General features: G+C 40.8%; 1 protein-coding gene across 5 annotated transcripts in view; it reads right to left on the reverse strand.

Moving 5' to 3' along the window:
- Dnm3 (dynamin 3) overlaps positions 1–15182 on the reverse strand; it is a 480062-nt gene that overhangs the window by 286485 nt on the left and 178395 nt on the right. For all 5 annotated transcript variants that reach the window (XM_051186097.1, XM_051186093.1, XM_051186095.1 and 2 more), the window contains exons 7-10: positions 12518–12660; positions 7993–8128; positions 5795–5862; positions 2418–2556 (exon numbers count right to left, since the gene is read on the reverse strand). In XM_051186097.1, the coding sequence (XP_051042054.1) occupies positions 2418–2556; positions 5795–5862; positions 7993–8128; positions 12518–12660 (486 nt within the window). The remainder of the gene's footprint in view (positions 1–2417; positions 2557–5794; positions 5863–7992; positions 8129–12517; positions 12661–15182) is intronic.

The raw sequence follows: 15182 nt of genomic DNA on the forward strand, positions 1-15182 counted from the left end.
TTCTGTCTTACATAAACCACATCCTTCATCTATCATTTCCAGTTTTGCTTTCTTTAAAGGGAGGGAGAATGTGAACACACTTGTTAAATAATCTGAATGCAGAAACTTTACATTTTATAAGCACCCAGCCAACTGCATGTACTGTTTTACTATTATCCTGCCCATACCTCACCAGTAGCCCATCACTCACATCTAACAATTTAGCAAGACTTTGCAAAGCTTTAAGCTCAAAACAAATAATACTATTTTTTCATGTCATCAGTTCACACACTGTGAAACCAAGTTCGGAAAGGTTTGAGGATCAGTGCAATTCCATTGCTTTGTTCACAGATGCAGGGATACATAGCATCCCCAGAGGAAAGCCTCTGCAGGAACCATATCTGTGTGCTGAAGCTGGCGATCCAAGTGGCTAATACAGGCTGCAATACTAGTTCATCCTCCAGGTCAGCTGCAGAAGCCAATTAAGAGTTCTTTAGATGCACAGGCAACAAGACAGGCAGCCCAGAATGCGGAGTATAAATTGTCTTCCAACACAGTGAATGCTGGTGTTTAAAAGATGGTTTTCTTCCCCTTGTGCTTCCTCTGCCACCACCACCCCTAGCACCTTATCCCTTGGGGCTCTTGCTGTTTGGAAGGAGAGAGAGAGAGACAGAGAGACAGAGACAGAGACAGAGACACAGAGAGAGAGACAGGGAGAGACAGACTTGGACAACAAGGCTCACAGAACAACTGCAGGAATTCCACAGGTGGGTTCTCGGCTTCTAGTTATGTCTAGATACCAAGCTACTTCCCTTGCTTCTTCTCATTCAGAATTTATAGCCAGAAGTCTCACTTGCTTCCCTTGTTCACTATACACAGATCTTCTTCATCTGAGTTTCTCTTCCAGGAGACTGGGACCAACATCCTTGTCCTTCCTACCATTCGCTTCCAGTAACCACACATAAAAGCAAAGAGCAACAAATAAGAACATGTTTTCCAGAAATGCTCATGGTCCCAGAGTTAGCTATCATGGGTTAGACCTGCCTTCCACTAAACACTGCAACTAACTTCTTTTCCAGTACAAAAGAGTTCTTTAAGATTTTTGTGCTGGGGCACACCTTTAATCCTGGTACTTGTGAGGCAAAGGTAGGCAAAGCTTTGCGGGTTTGAGGACAGTTGATCTACATAGTGAGTTCTAGGCTAGCTAGCCTGTGCTATATTAAAAAAAAAAAAACTAAAAATAAATTTTAAAAAAGAAATAAGTAACAATAAACAAACAAGTTTAATTTTTTAAATTTATATATGTGTGTATACACGCATGCATATTTGTGGGTTCCTATATTAGCCAGAAGAAGGCTTCAGACCACTGGAGCCAGAATTACTGGCAGTCATGAGCTACCACATGTGGGTACTAGGAACTGAACTCCAGTCCTCTGCAAGAGCAGTGAATACTTCTAACTGCTAATTCATCTTCCCAGCTTTCCCCTAAGAGTATTCTTTTAATTTAACATGTTTTCTCCCTATTCTTCAGTGAGATGCCTCCCAAACAGGGAAGTCCCTCCCCAACAACTCTCCTCTATAGAATATAGATTGTTGTGGAAATGGCCACTTATAGATGAGGGCTTACTGTGACTAATCAATGTGCTGGGTGCCCATAAGACTTCAGGCATCACTCTGTTTAGTCCTTGCTGTATGATCTCAGGCATCATACTTGCTCCCTGTGTCTTATTAATGTATGTGTGACATGAGAATTATACTACCAATGCACTCCAATGTGTGGCATGGGCTTCTGCCAATGATAACACCATGACAATGAGGACTAAACAGAATGATACCTGAAGACTCTGAACACCTAACACAATGCTGCTATAAAAATTCAAAGCAAGTACAAAGACACAAACACACATGGTCATGGCACACTTGGGACTGCCTTCCATTTGGATTGGAAGGTACATATAGATTGAAGTCAGATGTGATACTTGAATCTGGGTCACAGGGCCTCAGTGGCCTCTTAACCAATACTTTTCATTGTTTTCAGAATGCCAGGCTGAAGTGTAATTATTAATAATTTACAAGATCTTTTATTGATACACACAATGTCAATGATGCCCTTAATCTAACAATTATCTTCAACCATAGACCATAGGAATTTGTTTATAGCATTCATCTAATTATCCTAACTTGATATTTATCTGCTTCAGACAACAAGGAAAAGGATTAGATGGCTAAAATATACTCTTTCTGAGCTAAGAAAAGGTGTTGCAGGGCATGATGGAAGACAAAGGCATTTTCCACTATATCTTGTCAGACTTTCTTCTTGCACAAACACAAAATGCCTTCAATGAAGACGAGTTAGGAAGACAAAGCCGTACAAGGGGATAGGAAAGCCGAAGGAATCAACCAGACACATGCTGGGAAGTTAAATAACCCAAACTTACTTTCTTGGTACACTTCTTCACAGTGTTGATCAATTCCTGCATTACCAGGTCCACGCTCTTCAAGGAAGGCCCTTTCAGCTTCACTATCTGCTTTTTGACTATTGCCTCAAATGCCATGTCAGGAGTAAACAACCCTGTCCTAAATGTGAGAAAGAGAGCAGTGGATTAGATTTCAGCAGCTGAGTAGCAGCCAATAGCCCTAAAAACGTGTTTACATTGACATTCCACTAGACCGAGTATAGGTGTATAGGTAGCTGAGGACACAGACCAGTCATTAAAGAGTTTGCCTTGTAAGGATGCCGACCCAAGTTTGACTCCCAGCACCCACACAGGAAAAGACAGGGCTGTGATAAAAGCCCGTGATCACAGAGGAGAGAAGACAAATGTAAAGGGATCTCTGGGCTTGTTCTTCAGCCTCTATAGCCTGCTTAGAAAGCAGGAGGCTCATAAGAGAGCCTGTTTCAAAAACAAGGTGAATGGCTCCTGAAGAATGACAGCTGAAGCTGACCTCTGGCATCCATGTACAAGTACACACACTTACATGTGCATCCGTACACCCCCACATGCACTTACACACACATACATACACCCCACACACCCCACAGAGGCACAACACACACAGAGAGAAACATGTATAAATCCATAGCACACATATATATATATAGTAACTACTTCTATATATGGCACTATATAATAACACTTTTTTGTTTGTTTGTTTGTTTGTTTGTTTGTTTGTTTGAGAAGACAGGGTTTCTCTGTATAACCCTTGCTGGCCTGGAATTCACTCTATAGATCAGGCTGACCTCGAATTCACCATGATCCGCCTGCCTCTGCCTCCAAGTGCTGGGATTAAATACATGCACCACCACCACTGAGCTTAAAAGAAGAACAGTCCCTGGGTAGGTGCTGTAATACTATCTTTAATAATCCTAAAACACAAGTTCCCATTTAACAGCAATGCCCAGCACTGAGAAGAAGAGCAGCACTTCCTAGCATGAGCCAAGCACTGGGCTCGATGCCCTGCGCTGCACACAAAACAGCCAAGCATGTTTTCATAATGTACAAAGTAATGTCAACTGTCATTTGTCTCAACTCATTATTTCAAAACAACAAAAAGGAACGTAACCAGGCCTCCATAATAACAGTGTGTTCCTGTCTGAATTTTTTCAGAAAAAAATAATATGTGTCTGTACAGAACACTATAGGCATTATTCTTGATATTACTTATCTAAAAATACCACACAATCACTATTTTCTTATGGCATTAGGTCTTGTGAGTAATCTAGAGATGACTTAGTGCATGAAGAGGCTGTTGTGTTTGTCATATTCAAGTAGTGTGCTGTTTTATATGAAAGCGTGTATCTGTGGATTGGGCCACCGGGGATGGGGGTTCTAAAACCAACACCCAGCTCTCTCCTAAAATGTGAGCCTCCCTTTTACACAGTGAAGCAGTGAGGCCCCAGAGTCATTCCAGGAGGCTGTACTATAGAGACCTGGCTGATGCTCAGCCCATAGTCCCTGACTGCTAAAGGGAGGGAGTGTCTGCAGAGAAGCCATCAGTTTCACTCAGATGATGCACACTTTCTAAATGACAAATTTATATAATCAAAGAATGACCAAAATATCAAGACTCTTCCTTTCTTCTAGGATTCATCAAAGTTGCTGTCATAATGATGCTCTTCTTGTGCAAAGCAGGAACTCCGGGAAGCAAATGTAAGGATAGAGGGGTTATGTACATTTCATAAACAATGGAGATTGGGACTGGGGCATGGCTCAGTTGGTAAAGGACTTGCCATACCAGCATCAGGAGCTTCTTTTCAATGTTTTTATTTAAATTAAAAACAATCTTATTTTACATACCAATCCCAGTTCCCTCTCCCTCCCATCCTTCTATCCCCCCCCACCATCTCCCCATCCAAAACCCCCATCCTCTACTTCAGGAGGGTAAGAGCTGCCATGGGAGATCATCAAAGTCTGTCACATCATTTGGGGCAGGACTGAGGCCCTCTGCCCATGTATCTAGGCTGAGCTGAAAGAGTATCCCTCTATGGGGAATGGGCTCTGAAAGCCCATTCATGCACTAGGAATAAATACCAGTTCCACTGCCAATGGCCTCATAGACTTCCCAAGGCCCCCAACTGATACCAGGCCCCCTGAACATGGGTGTCAGCACCAACATCTTAATTCAATCCCGGTGCCTAAGAAGGTAGGTATGGTAGTGTGTACCTCTAAACACAGTAAGAGGAGCAGGTAGAGATGGGACCTCTCACAGTCTGTTCCAACCATAATCTCATCCTGGCCCTGTGACAGGAGCTGAGCCACACACAGCTGATCACTAACAGGAGGAAGGAACCAATATTCTAAATGGGATTAGCTTACATTCATGACATTTCTAATTAACATGTGACTGTCAAATCATATTTAGCTTACTATACATGAGCTCAAGAAATTTTTAAAAATGATTTATATCATAGTTCTAGATTATATTGCTATGGAATGAATGTATGTTTCCTCTAAGGTTCATATGTTAAAACCCTACATACTTGATGTTATCCCATTAGGATGTAGGGTCTCTGAGAAGGAACTGGATCATAGGGTGGGGACTCATGAATGCGATTAATATCCAGTAGGAAGAGATCAGAGAGCTTGACTGTTCCCCTTCAACCACATAAGAGCATGTGAGATTGTAGTAGTATATGAGTTGGAATAAGGCCCTCAGCAGACCACGCCATGCTGGGGAACCCTGATCACATGCTGCCAGCCGCCAGAACTGAGAGGCAAATTTTTCGGTTGATAAGCTACCCAGTTTGTGATGATTTCTTATATAAGCCTAAAAATACTAAAATATAAAATAATGGAATACTCTTACTGTGAATAAGAGCAAATTCAGTTTCCATCTCACTTCGGCCTACATTCTGTGCTCATGTCACTCCACATTCCTAACCACACTACCTACAACAGCCAAAAATGCAAAGCACCAGCTCCATTAAGACTGGCTGTACCTTGCCATCTCTATGGTTTGACTCACACTACTCCTCCATCCTCAACAACCTGCATTCTAACCTTCCACCCTCTCAGGTCCATCCATGTATCTGTATTCATGTGCATGTGAGCATGCATCCCCCTACTCAAAGGTGCATAGAAGATTCAGCTCTTATCATGAAGAGTACAGGTCATGGGTATACAAGGATTATTATTGTTATTATTATTATTATTATTATTTAAAACTTTTCTAGCAATAGAAAATTATCAGTGAGACGAAACCATGACTTCCTCTTTCTGATTTTGCTCTATTCCAATGATGAAAAACTACCAGCCATTTGGAAACGCTCATTTTCCTTGGTAGACTGAAGACAGGGAAAACGTGAATCACTTGCCTGATACCGTGTATGTTTTTGATTGCATAGCTTATTTCTCTTCTCAATTCCTTCTCATTGAACTCCATCTGCAGATGCAAAATGAACCACAGTTATGACACTTAATTCCTTTGGATAATATTATTGGATAGTATAGAATGAGGATAACTTGACTTCGTTATTAATAAATGGATACTCATGTCTTTTGTAAGCTAAACCCAGATGGTCAAAACATCTGTGTATGTGGAGTTCAAGGCCACATGGAACACTGGGGATTTCTGAGTTCCAGTGGAGCAGAGATTTTAACTCTGTTATATATGAGGGGTGCTGTGGGTAAAGAATGCCTCCTGGGCATAAACCCAGCCCTTCTTTTGAAACACAGAATTCCTGAATGTGATAAAGTGGAAGCCACAGGAGAATGCATAAATGAGAGTATCTCCTGATGGGTGGCAGCAATACAACTGTCTTCTCCCTGGCCATTTGAACCACCTGACTGTAAGACCTCTTAATAAAAGGAAATTAATAATACCTCACCAAGCCAACAGTACAACAACTGCTGTATAAATATTTCCCAGAAGTCTTAGGCACTACAAATCTACTTGGAAGCAGAATCAAAGTGTCACGGGACTTAGTCCCAGCAGGCATACCCAGAGAGCACCATATTCAGCTTTGACAGGGGTGTAGCCATTGCAGCCTTGCTCTCTGTCCATTCCCTCCCTCACATGCTCTCCATCTCAGAGCAATGACTTGCCTTAAGCCTCTAGAATATGCCGAACCTCCTTGGCTCAGCCTTTACCAGTCCTGCTTTTATATTATGAACATCTCCACCCCTTCTCTGCCTCTTACTGCTTAAACCAGCTACCTCGCCTTCCAAACTCAGCTCAGAAGTCTGGCTTCCTTGCATAGTTGGGCTGGGATTCATGTCTGTGGGTGGTGTTTCCACAGCACTCTGTGCTGAAGTTTGTCACTTTACTTAGCACATTTTAATAAAACTATCTATTTACCCACCTTCTTCCCACACCAATATACAAACATCCACCTCCTCACATCTGAGACAAATGGCACGGTCCCTATGCTACTCAGCTGCCTTATTGAGAAATCAGTCCTAGCAAACCCAAATAACTCTTGTTCCATACCCACACACTGACAGTTTTCCTTAGCTCCCCCATCGGATGGGCACCATCACTCATTCAATGGCAAAAGCCAAAACTTGGGGAATAATTTTGAATCTTCTGGCTTCTGCCTCTTAAATCAATCCAAGTCTGTCAACCTTAACTCTAAAATCCCACACTCATCCATTTCTCTCCATTCTCTCTTGTTACATCATTTTTACTAATAAACTAAAAAAAAAATTACATTCCAGACCTCCCTTGCACAAAATCCCTTCCAAGATCATGCACATAACCGTGTGTTTATAATTTTGCTTTCTTCCTCTTTAAGAGGACCCCTGAGATTCTAGAAATTTCAAAAAAAAAAAATGGTCCATGTACCTGCAGCCAGGCCCTACTCTTCCTGACCATATATATATATTGCTTGCCCATTTGGCAACCTAGCAAACATGGTGTTTTTTGAGGATTATCAGCTCAATCAAGTCACACACCCTGTGTAAAATCCTTCAGTTGCTTTCCATTGCTAAAGATGAACCCCTCAGTGTAACCATCTTCCCTCTCAACTAGCTCTCTTACCTGACATGTCTACTCTTTGCTATCACACTCCGGTTCTGTGGATTCACAAGAGGACACAGCCTCTTCCTGGAGTCAACCCTTCCCCAGAGATCTTCATAACACTGACCTCCTGATGCTGTGCTGGTCATAGCTAACATGCCCTTCACTCAGAGAGAGCCTGTCTAAAAAAAACCTCATGAAAAGGGACTTTCACATCAGGCTACCATAGTAACACTTGAAATTTTCTTACAATGTCTATTTTTCCATATGAGACAAATCAGACCCCTCTCTGTCTTGATCCCAGGAAATCTGGCCCATAGGAGAGTCTCAGAAATATTTTAAATTAGAAAACAGAGAAATGCCATGGAAAACTCAAGCATTATTTCTTGAAGTCATCTACATGAATTCACTAAAATCAGAAAAGAATATTTTGAGTACAACGAATTTTATTCCTAGAACATTATTGATCCTAACACATCACATTACATCAAGAGAGCTGCAAAAGAGAATTTGAAAATGACGGGGCAAAGGGAGAAAAGAACACTGGTTACAAACCTTCACTATCTCAAAGGGAAAGCGTTCGTGGAAAATGCGGTTGATTTTAGCCCCGCCCGAGAGCTCTAATGTATCTACTTGATCCCCCGACCCTTCGATTCTCTTCTCAAAGTCCACAGCAAACTGCTGGACCATCCTAGAGTTCAGAAAGAGAAAGAAACTTGAGTCAAAATTAGTTAAATTTCCTGGGCTCTCCTGTCCTTGCCTAGTTTTCCTGAGGGCGTAGTTTAGACTCCTTTTCTGGTGTTCTTAGTGGCACCTACTGGTCAAGTTGAGAAGGCCATTACAAGACCACAAGTTGCTGAGATTTTAGACATTTAACTACAGTAAATATTTTAAATATCTTTCTCTTTAAGTGTGCTCTCTTCATTGTGGTTCTAACATGAAATGGTATTTAAGGCATGCTTAAATTAAAAATGAAAGTTTTGTAATAAATCTTAAGTAGAATAGCCAAGTGAGCCTCTACTCCTGTGACATCACACTTCCCCACTCATATCTCCTGCCACTCAAACCCCTCACAGGGCACTGGCTCCTTGTCTTCCTCCAAGTATGGAAGCCTTAGTCTCTCTCCCTCATCCTCTAAATTTTTACTGAGTGATCTGAGGTGGCCAGAGCATTGAAGGTCATCATATACAATTATTCTGCACCTTCAGATGCCATGGTTCATAGCATGCAATTGTGTGCGGGGCACGTATTTTTTTCTTATCTGTCTTGGAAGAACACACCTAAAATTTGAACCACTTAACTTCTCTCAGTCCTGAGCCTGCTACTTCTCCTGCCTTGGCTTGGGCCTCAGCAACCCCCTTTTGGATTCTAGAGCTCCTCTAGATTTCCATCCAGATTCTACAATTCTACCCAGGTCGGACCTTACACTGCCACAGTCATACAAACTTGTCATCACAGACTAGCTCCTCTACAACTAGCTCGTGCTTGCTTTGCAGTAGGTTCCCACAGTTTGGTAGAACCCATTATTTAGCATTCTTCATGTTGTGGCCCTGGCTGCTCTTGAGACCTATCTCTTGCCCATCCACATATACCTTCCAAATCAAACATGAAGAATCTACTGACTAGTCCCCAGATGTACTGTGGCCCTATGTTTTTGTACTTTGGGGGGTATGTATGGCACTACTGACTCTGTTCCCTGCCTGGATAAGATCCGTTTGTTCTCAAGATTCAGCTGAAGTAGTAATTCTTCCAAGAAAGCCCACATGATCAGTGGTCCTCAGCTACCACCATCACCTACCACCACCCAGATGAAGGGATATTCTGCCTCTTCAGCCTACTTCTAGAAAATACTTAACATCACTAGTGCTTGTTGCCCTGTCAGTCACTCTCCTGAGGGCAACGGCTCATACTTGGTTTATCTCTGCACAAGCAACATATAAGAGGTGCTTAATAAACATTTGTGCTATGAAGTAATTATCTGGTCAAAATAAAAGAGAAAGGGAAAACAATATTTCCATTTGTGATAACTAGGTTTGGGAATTCTAATTCTGACATACTAAAACTGCTATTTTCAAATTCAAAATCTAATAAAAAAAGATATTTTCCAATTGCCTGAAACTTACACCCTTTATTGTCAATAAATTTATTGGATATTATAGGTTAAAGCAATTAAAAATTATTTAGCCATGTTCAATTATCAGATAATGTTTTAATGGTTTTTGTTAAACATCTGGAAGGTTGTGGTATATGCATTGAAACACTAGAAAGTTTTACAAACTTCCATTTCTGTCATTTCCTCCCATACCTTCTACTTGGTGGTATTGAAATAAGCTTTCTCCAACTTCACTCTATTCTCTTACCCTCCTCCTAAATCTAACAAAACCCTTTGTACTTCAGGGCCCTGAGCATTCACTTCCCCTGGGAATTAATACTTCTCCTCACATGTACCTGACTCCTCCACTGGGCTCCAACATTCTCTACTTCTGATAAATTTGTTAGAGTCTAACACAACTCATCATTTACATCATTCCTTCATGACCTTCTCTTTGAGTGCCAAGGTTCCCCTTCATTGCTGACTCCATGGTAGGTAATGTAGAGCCAGGGTCTGAGTACAGTGCATGGAAGGATGGCAGGAAGAAGGAATGAAGGAACATGTTAGGAAAGGCAGGAGCACAAGAAGACGAATCAATAGTCTAGTCAACAGTCTAATGGTGAATTATTCTACAGTCAAGACCCATGAAGTAACAGAGACAAGGACCAGTCTTTGCATCCTAGCTTCAGATGGATGTTGAGATAATGATTATGACCTCAATATAAATGTATTTCTTTCCTATGTAACATGAAGAATTTTTATGAGTTTAACCAAAGTCAACAAGAAACAGACTTGGGAAGAGAGTTCTACTCTTTATTTTTTTTCCCTTTGGTATGATATTATTTTTAAGTGAAACATAGCATGATACAATTAAGACACCACTAAAACCATTTGAATATTTAGAAACCTTTTCATTTAAATACAAAACAAAATGAAATCTCCTTTTGTGACCATCACTGGAGCTACAAATACCAAAATGGGTTCAATACACCTTTGTGATATCTTGCTTGACATCACAAACAATATCTTACTTCTGACCAAAGCAAAGATCACAGAAGGCATTTCAAAGCACCCTCTCACATTTGAAGATAGATTATGTCTCCCCCTCTTTCCAAAGAGATGAGACAGTAGTGCAATGCTAGCTCTATACCCATCTGAATGGGCAGTAAGCAGATTGGCAAAGTAGCCAGGTTTACAGGAAGAAATATGTCACCTACACTGAATAAATACAGCAGGAAACCTCTAATGTCACTGCTGTCCATTTGGACACTCACCCCTGAAGAAGATTATCACCAGGATAAACCTAGTCAACCATGGTTTTAAAAAAAAAAAATGCTAGAACCAAAGCCAAATCTCACCTACCAAGTAGGGAAGGTAGGGAAGAAATCAGTCAAATATAAGGAGGAAAGAAACTATTGTGAAATGTAGAGGGTAAGAGGGTACACAGATAGGCACACACAGGCTTGTCTCTTCAAAGGAAGGAGATGTTTGCGTGCCTTCCACCCAGAATGCTGGGAAAGATTGTAGTTTATGACCTGGTAATCTTTTGCTATCTGTAGGGCCAGACTTTATAGGAATCCCCCAGAATTCTATGCTTGTTTATCCCAGACTTTTCCTCCTCTAAATCTTGAGCACTGTTTCTCAGTCCATAAAACCCATCCTTATGAGAGATGTCACTTGTGCTTTACAGCAGCCTAAGTAACTTCTATGTTATCTTAGGTCCAGGCCAACCCTGACTCCCACAGGCATTTTTTCTGTAGACCCTTATCTTAAGCATTGTCCCTGAGTCTTTGGAACCAATCTTAATGGAAGATGCCATATGTACTTTGCAGAGTTTCGATGTAAACTTGTCTTAAGCTTTGTTGTACACTTGGGACTGAGCTAACTGTCATCAGGAAACCTTTTTTCCCAAAATTGCGCTGTGCTTAAACATGGCTAAAGTAAACCACCTGGTATCATACTCCAGCAGTTTGGCCCAGCACCAGCTGACTAAGTAGTGTTGAATCGAGTTTCATTCTTGTCTCTCCTCACTGCTGACTGTGAAGTGTACAGTGACCACTCCCACACACCGTGAACATGCAGGAAGAAAGGAATCTTACATACTAAAGACTGGTTAAATGAAAAACAAAGGAATTACTTTTGCTTTGAGGTGCAAGGAATAAAGGTGCCACAAAATAGGCCAGGGAAATGGTTTAGTTGGTACAATGTTTGCTACACAGGACCTGAGTTCAGACCCCTAGCACCCACATAAGAAGTCAGTCACATTAACATGCACTTGTAATCTGCCATTGGAGGTAGGGGAATAGGAGGGTCTCTTGGGCTTACTACCAAGCTAGTCTAGCTAAATTGAGGAGCTCTGGGTTCTGTGAGAGATCCTGTCTCAAAAAATAATGTGGGGGGGGGCAATCAAAGAAGAAATCTGATATTGACCTCTGACCTACACTCACATACCCTCACATGTGCATGGTCACACACACATACATATACAGCACACACAAATATAAATAAATAAATGAATAAATAAATAATAGTGCTATAAGAGGCATCAGTTATCATTGTTGTTAGTCAGCTCAGGTGTATAGGAATACTATGTAGCAGTCTTCCAGTTAAGACAGACCTAGCAGGACTTGAAGCCCAAGGATGAAGAGACAAGCGAGGTCAAGAGGGGTCAAAGGAGAGATGAAAGGAGCGAGTGCTCTCTAGCAACTCTACCATCCTACCTTATCAACCTAGGGAGAAGATGGGAGGAAAATCCCTGCAGAGTTAACACTGCTGATTTTACCTCTGATTGAATCCATGGAAATGGAAAACTGGTTAAATTTATAATGACAGTAAAATTGACAAGTATTCCTTGAAAAAAACATAATGATTCAGGGGTCACTGCATAATACACAGAATCTCATCTATGTTGCTCACTGCTTCTAGAAAACTTGACAAACAGATGAAGGCAAATCAAACAGTTTCAAATGAGCACAGAGAGAGACTCACTGCAGCAGAGCTTTAGTCTTCCTCGTGGGGTCTTCCGGTTTGAAGTTTTTATAGGCTTCTACTTCATGCTCTATGGAGAGCAACTGTCCCTGTAGTTTGTTCCTGAAGTTGGGTAGGGTGTCTCGAATGTGGTTGGTAAGTTGCTAAATAAAACACAGCAAAACCAGACATGTGTATAAGAGTGAAGTTCAGCTCATGAAATAAACTTCAGCTCCACAGTTGCCCTCATCATCACCCCCTTAAAACTCATGCACACTTGAAACAGACTGTGTTGGTAGAGAGGAAGAAGTAGTGCCCACTCTTCTCCGCTGCCTTTTAGGGATGCTCAAAAGTCCTTAAACTAGTTACTCACTTGGGTTATCTTTTTTTTGTCCTACCAAACCTGCTAAAATGTACCTGAAGTTACTGGTGGGGTTGACCTGCATCATATTAGCATTGGGGTAACTTAGATTGCTATTCATAGAAAGGAACATTTAACACCTTTAATTCTAGCATTTAGGAGGCAGAGGCAGGTGGATCTCTGGGAGTTCAAGTCCAGCCTGCTCTGCAAAGCTAGTTGTAGGACATCCCGGGCTACACAGAGAAACTCTGTCTCAAAAGACCAAAAAAGAATTCATGAATGAATGTATGAATTAATGAGAGAGAGAAAGAAGGAAAGAAAGAAAAAGTATTAGAAATGTTGGAATCTGAGAGTCTCGGGCACTACCTGTTTTTTTTTTTTTTTTTTTGTTTGTTTGTTTGTTTGTTTTGTTGTTTTTTTTTTGTTTTTTTTTTTCTTTTTTTTTTTTTTCATTATCAAATGGAGGAGTATCTTGGTGGCACACAGGTGGTCAAGGCTGCTACAAGTAGCTGCCAGCTGTTAACTTTTTCTTCACTTTGGGCCTCAAGCCCATCTCTCAGTGTCATAGAGTTCTAATTTATGCCTTCAAGGAGTTGGTTTTAAAAGTTCCATAAATAAGCAAGGGATAGCTCTCAGCCCCTGACATCCCTACCCAATCATTTGATTGGCAACGACACTCCCATCATTCTGCACCTCAAATTCAGTAGGACAAATGCTTCCAAAAGAATCTATCTAATGACATATGTTTAATTAAAGGCAAATGTGAGCAAGAAACACAAGCGTCCTGTTTTCTGTCATGTGTTCTTTCTATAACGAGGCTTTAAAAACCTGAATTAAAAGAAACAAAGATTCTTGACCCACTGAAGTAACACACTGGTAATAAAAATAAAGAGGTAATATAAACTTCAGAGAAACATGGAAAACTTGAAAACAAGGGAAAAGGAAAAAGAAATGAATACTACCAAGAATACATATATCAAGACTGGGTGAATTATTTTAACTGGTCTTTTTGTTTATCTCGGGTTATTTGAATGAGCATAAGTATCCAATTAACCCATGGTCATTTAATTGTCAGTGGTTCATGGCTCCATCATTCACTACTAACAAGTATGAATTGTCTTGGTTCCTGGATAGGAACTTCTGTTGTGGCTATGAAAAGGGAAACAACAGAATGAAGAGAACTGCATTCTCAGTAACAATGTTACAAAAGATAAGGCCTAAACTTAAGAATAATAGCAACAAGGAAAAACATCGATCACCTGCTACCATGTGGGCTGTGAGAAAATAAGAATACTTGCTTGTTTATGCTTTGCAGATATATCAATAGTAAAGGAACATTGTATCCCCTTTTGGCATTCTAAAACATGTTTCTCTTTGACTTCTATAACCCCAGCTGTTCTAATTTTTCCTAATCATTTTCAAGGTGCCTTCCCCAACTCCTGTAATGACTCTTCTCACCAGACAGACAACATGCCCTCTGCCTCGTCTCAGCTCAGTGAATTCTCTATCTTAAAGCATTTCATTCTATCTATGGATTTGGTAAATATCCAAACAACTGTTTCTGCCAACACGTCTCCAAACAGGACTTCCTATCCATGTTGTAGAGATCTGTGTTTAGTTATATCCTGGATCTATAAATGACACCAAGCCTCAGCACACCCAAAAGAACTACCTGGTAGCTACAGTTTGGATCTGTGGTGTCCTCAAAAGCCCACGTGTAAAAAGCTTGATTCTAGCATCTGCAACTGTTGGAACACTGAGGACACAGAGGTAGTGGGAAGAAGGTGGATTTTTGGAAGCATGCCCTTGAAGGACATTGAAACTTCAGTCCCTTCTTTCCTTCCTAGCAACCAGATGGTGAGCAGCCTGTGTTGCCACGGGTCCAACACAATAGAATCAAGTGACCATGGACTGGAATTTCTGAAACCATGAGCCAAAATAAATCTCTTTTTCTTGTAAGAGGTTATTTTATTATATCAATGAAAGCCAACTAACACACTCATCATCTCTTACAGGTCTCCAATATCCTGTCTGGGAACTTGGGAGTTGACCTCATCAGAGTTCTCCATAACCCATCACAAACTCATTATGTCACTGAATTTTCAATTCTCCTCAACATTTTTTAACTCTACTAACCCTAGCAAAGACCAAACTACCATATTTTTCACTTTTCCCTTAACCGATCCCCCCAATTTTAATCCTAACTGATCTACAATTAATCTTCTTGCCTGTGGCTTACATGATCTTTTAAACTCACCAAGATAACCCTTTTATTACCTTTATCAGGGATCTATTGAATAAATCCTTCTCCTTGGGATAATAGCA

Source organism: Phodopus roborovskii, unplaced genomic scaffold, assembly GCF_943737965.1.
Source record: "Phodopus roborovskii unplaced genomic scaffold, PHOROB, whole genome shotgun sequence".
Lineage (NCBI taxonomy): Eukaryota > Metazoa > Chordata > Mammalia > Rodentia > Cricetidae > Phodopus > Phodopus roborovskii.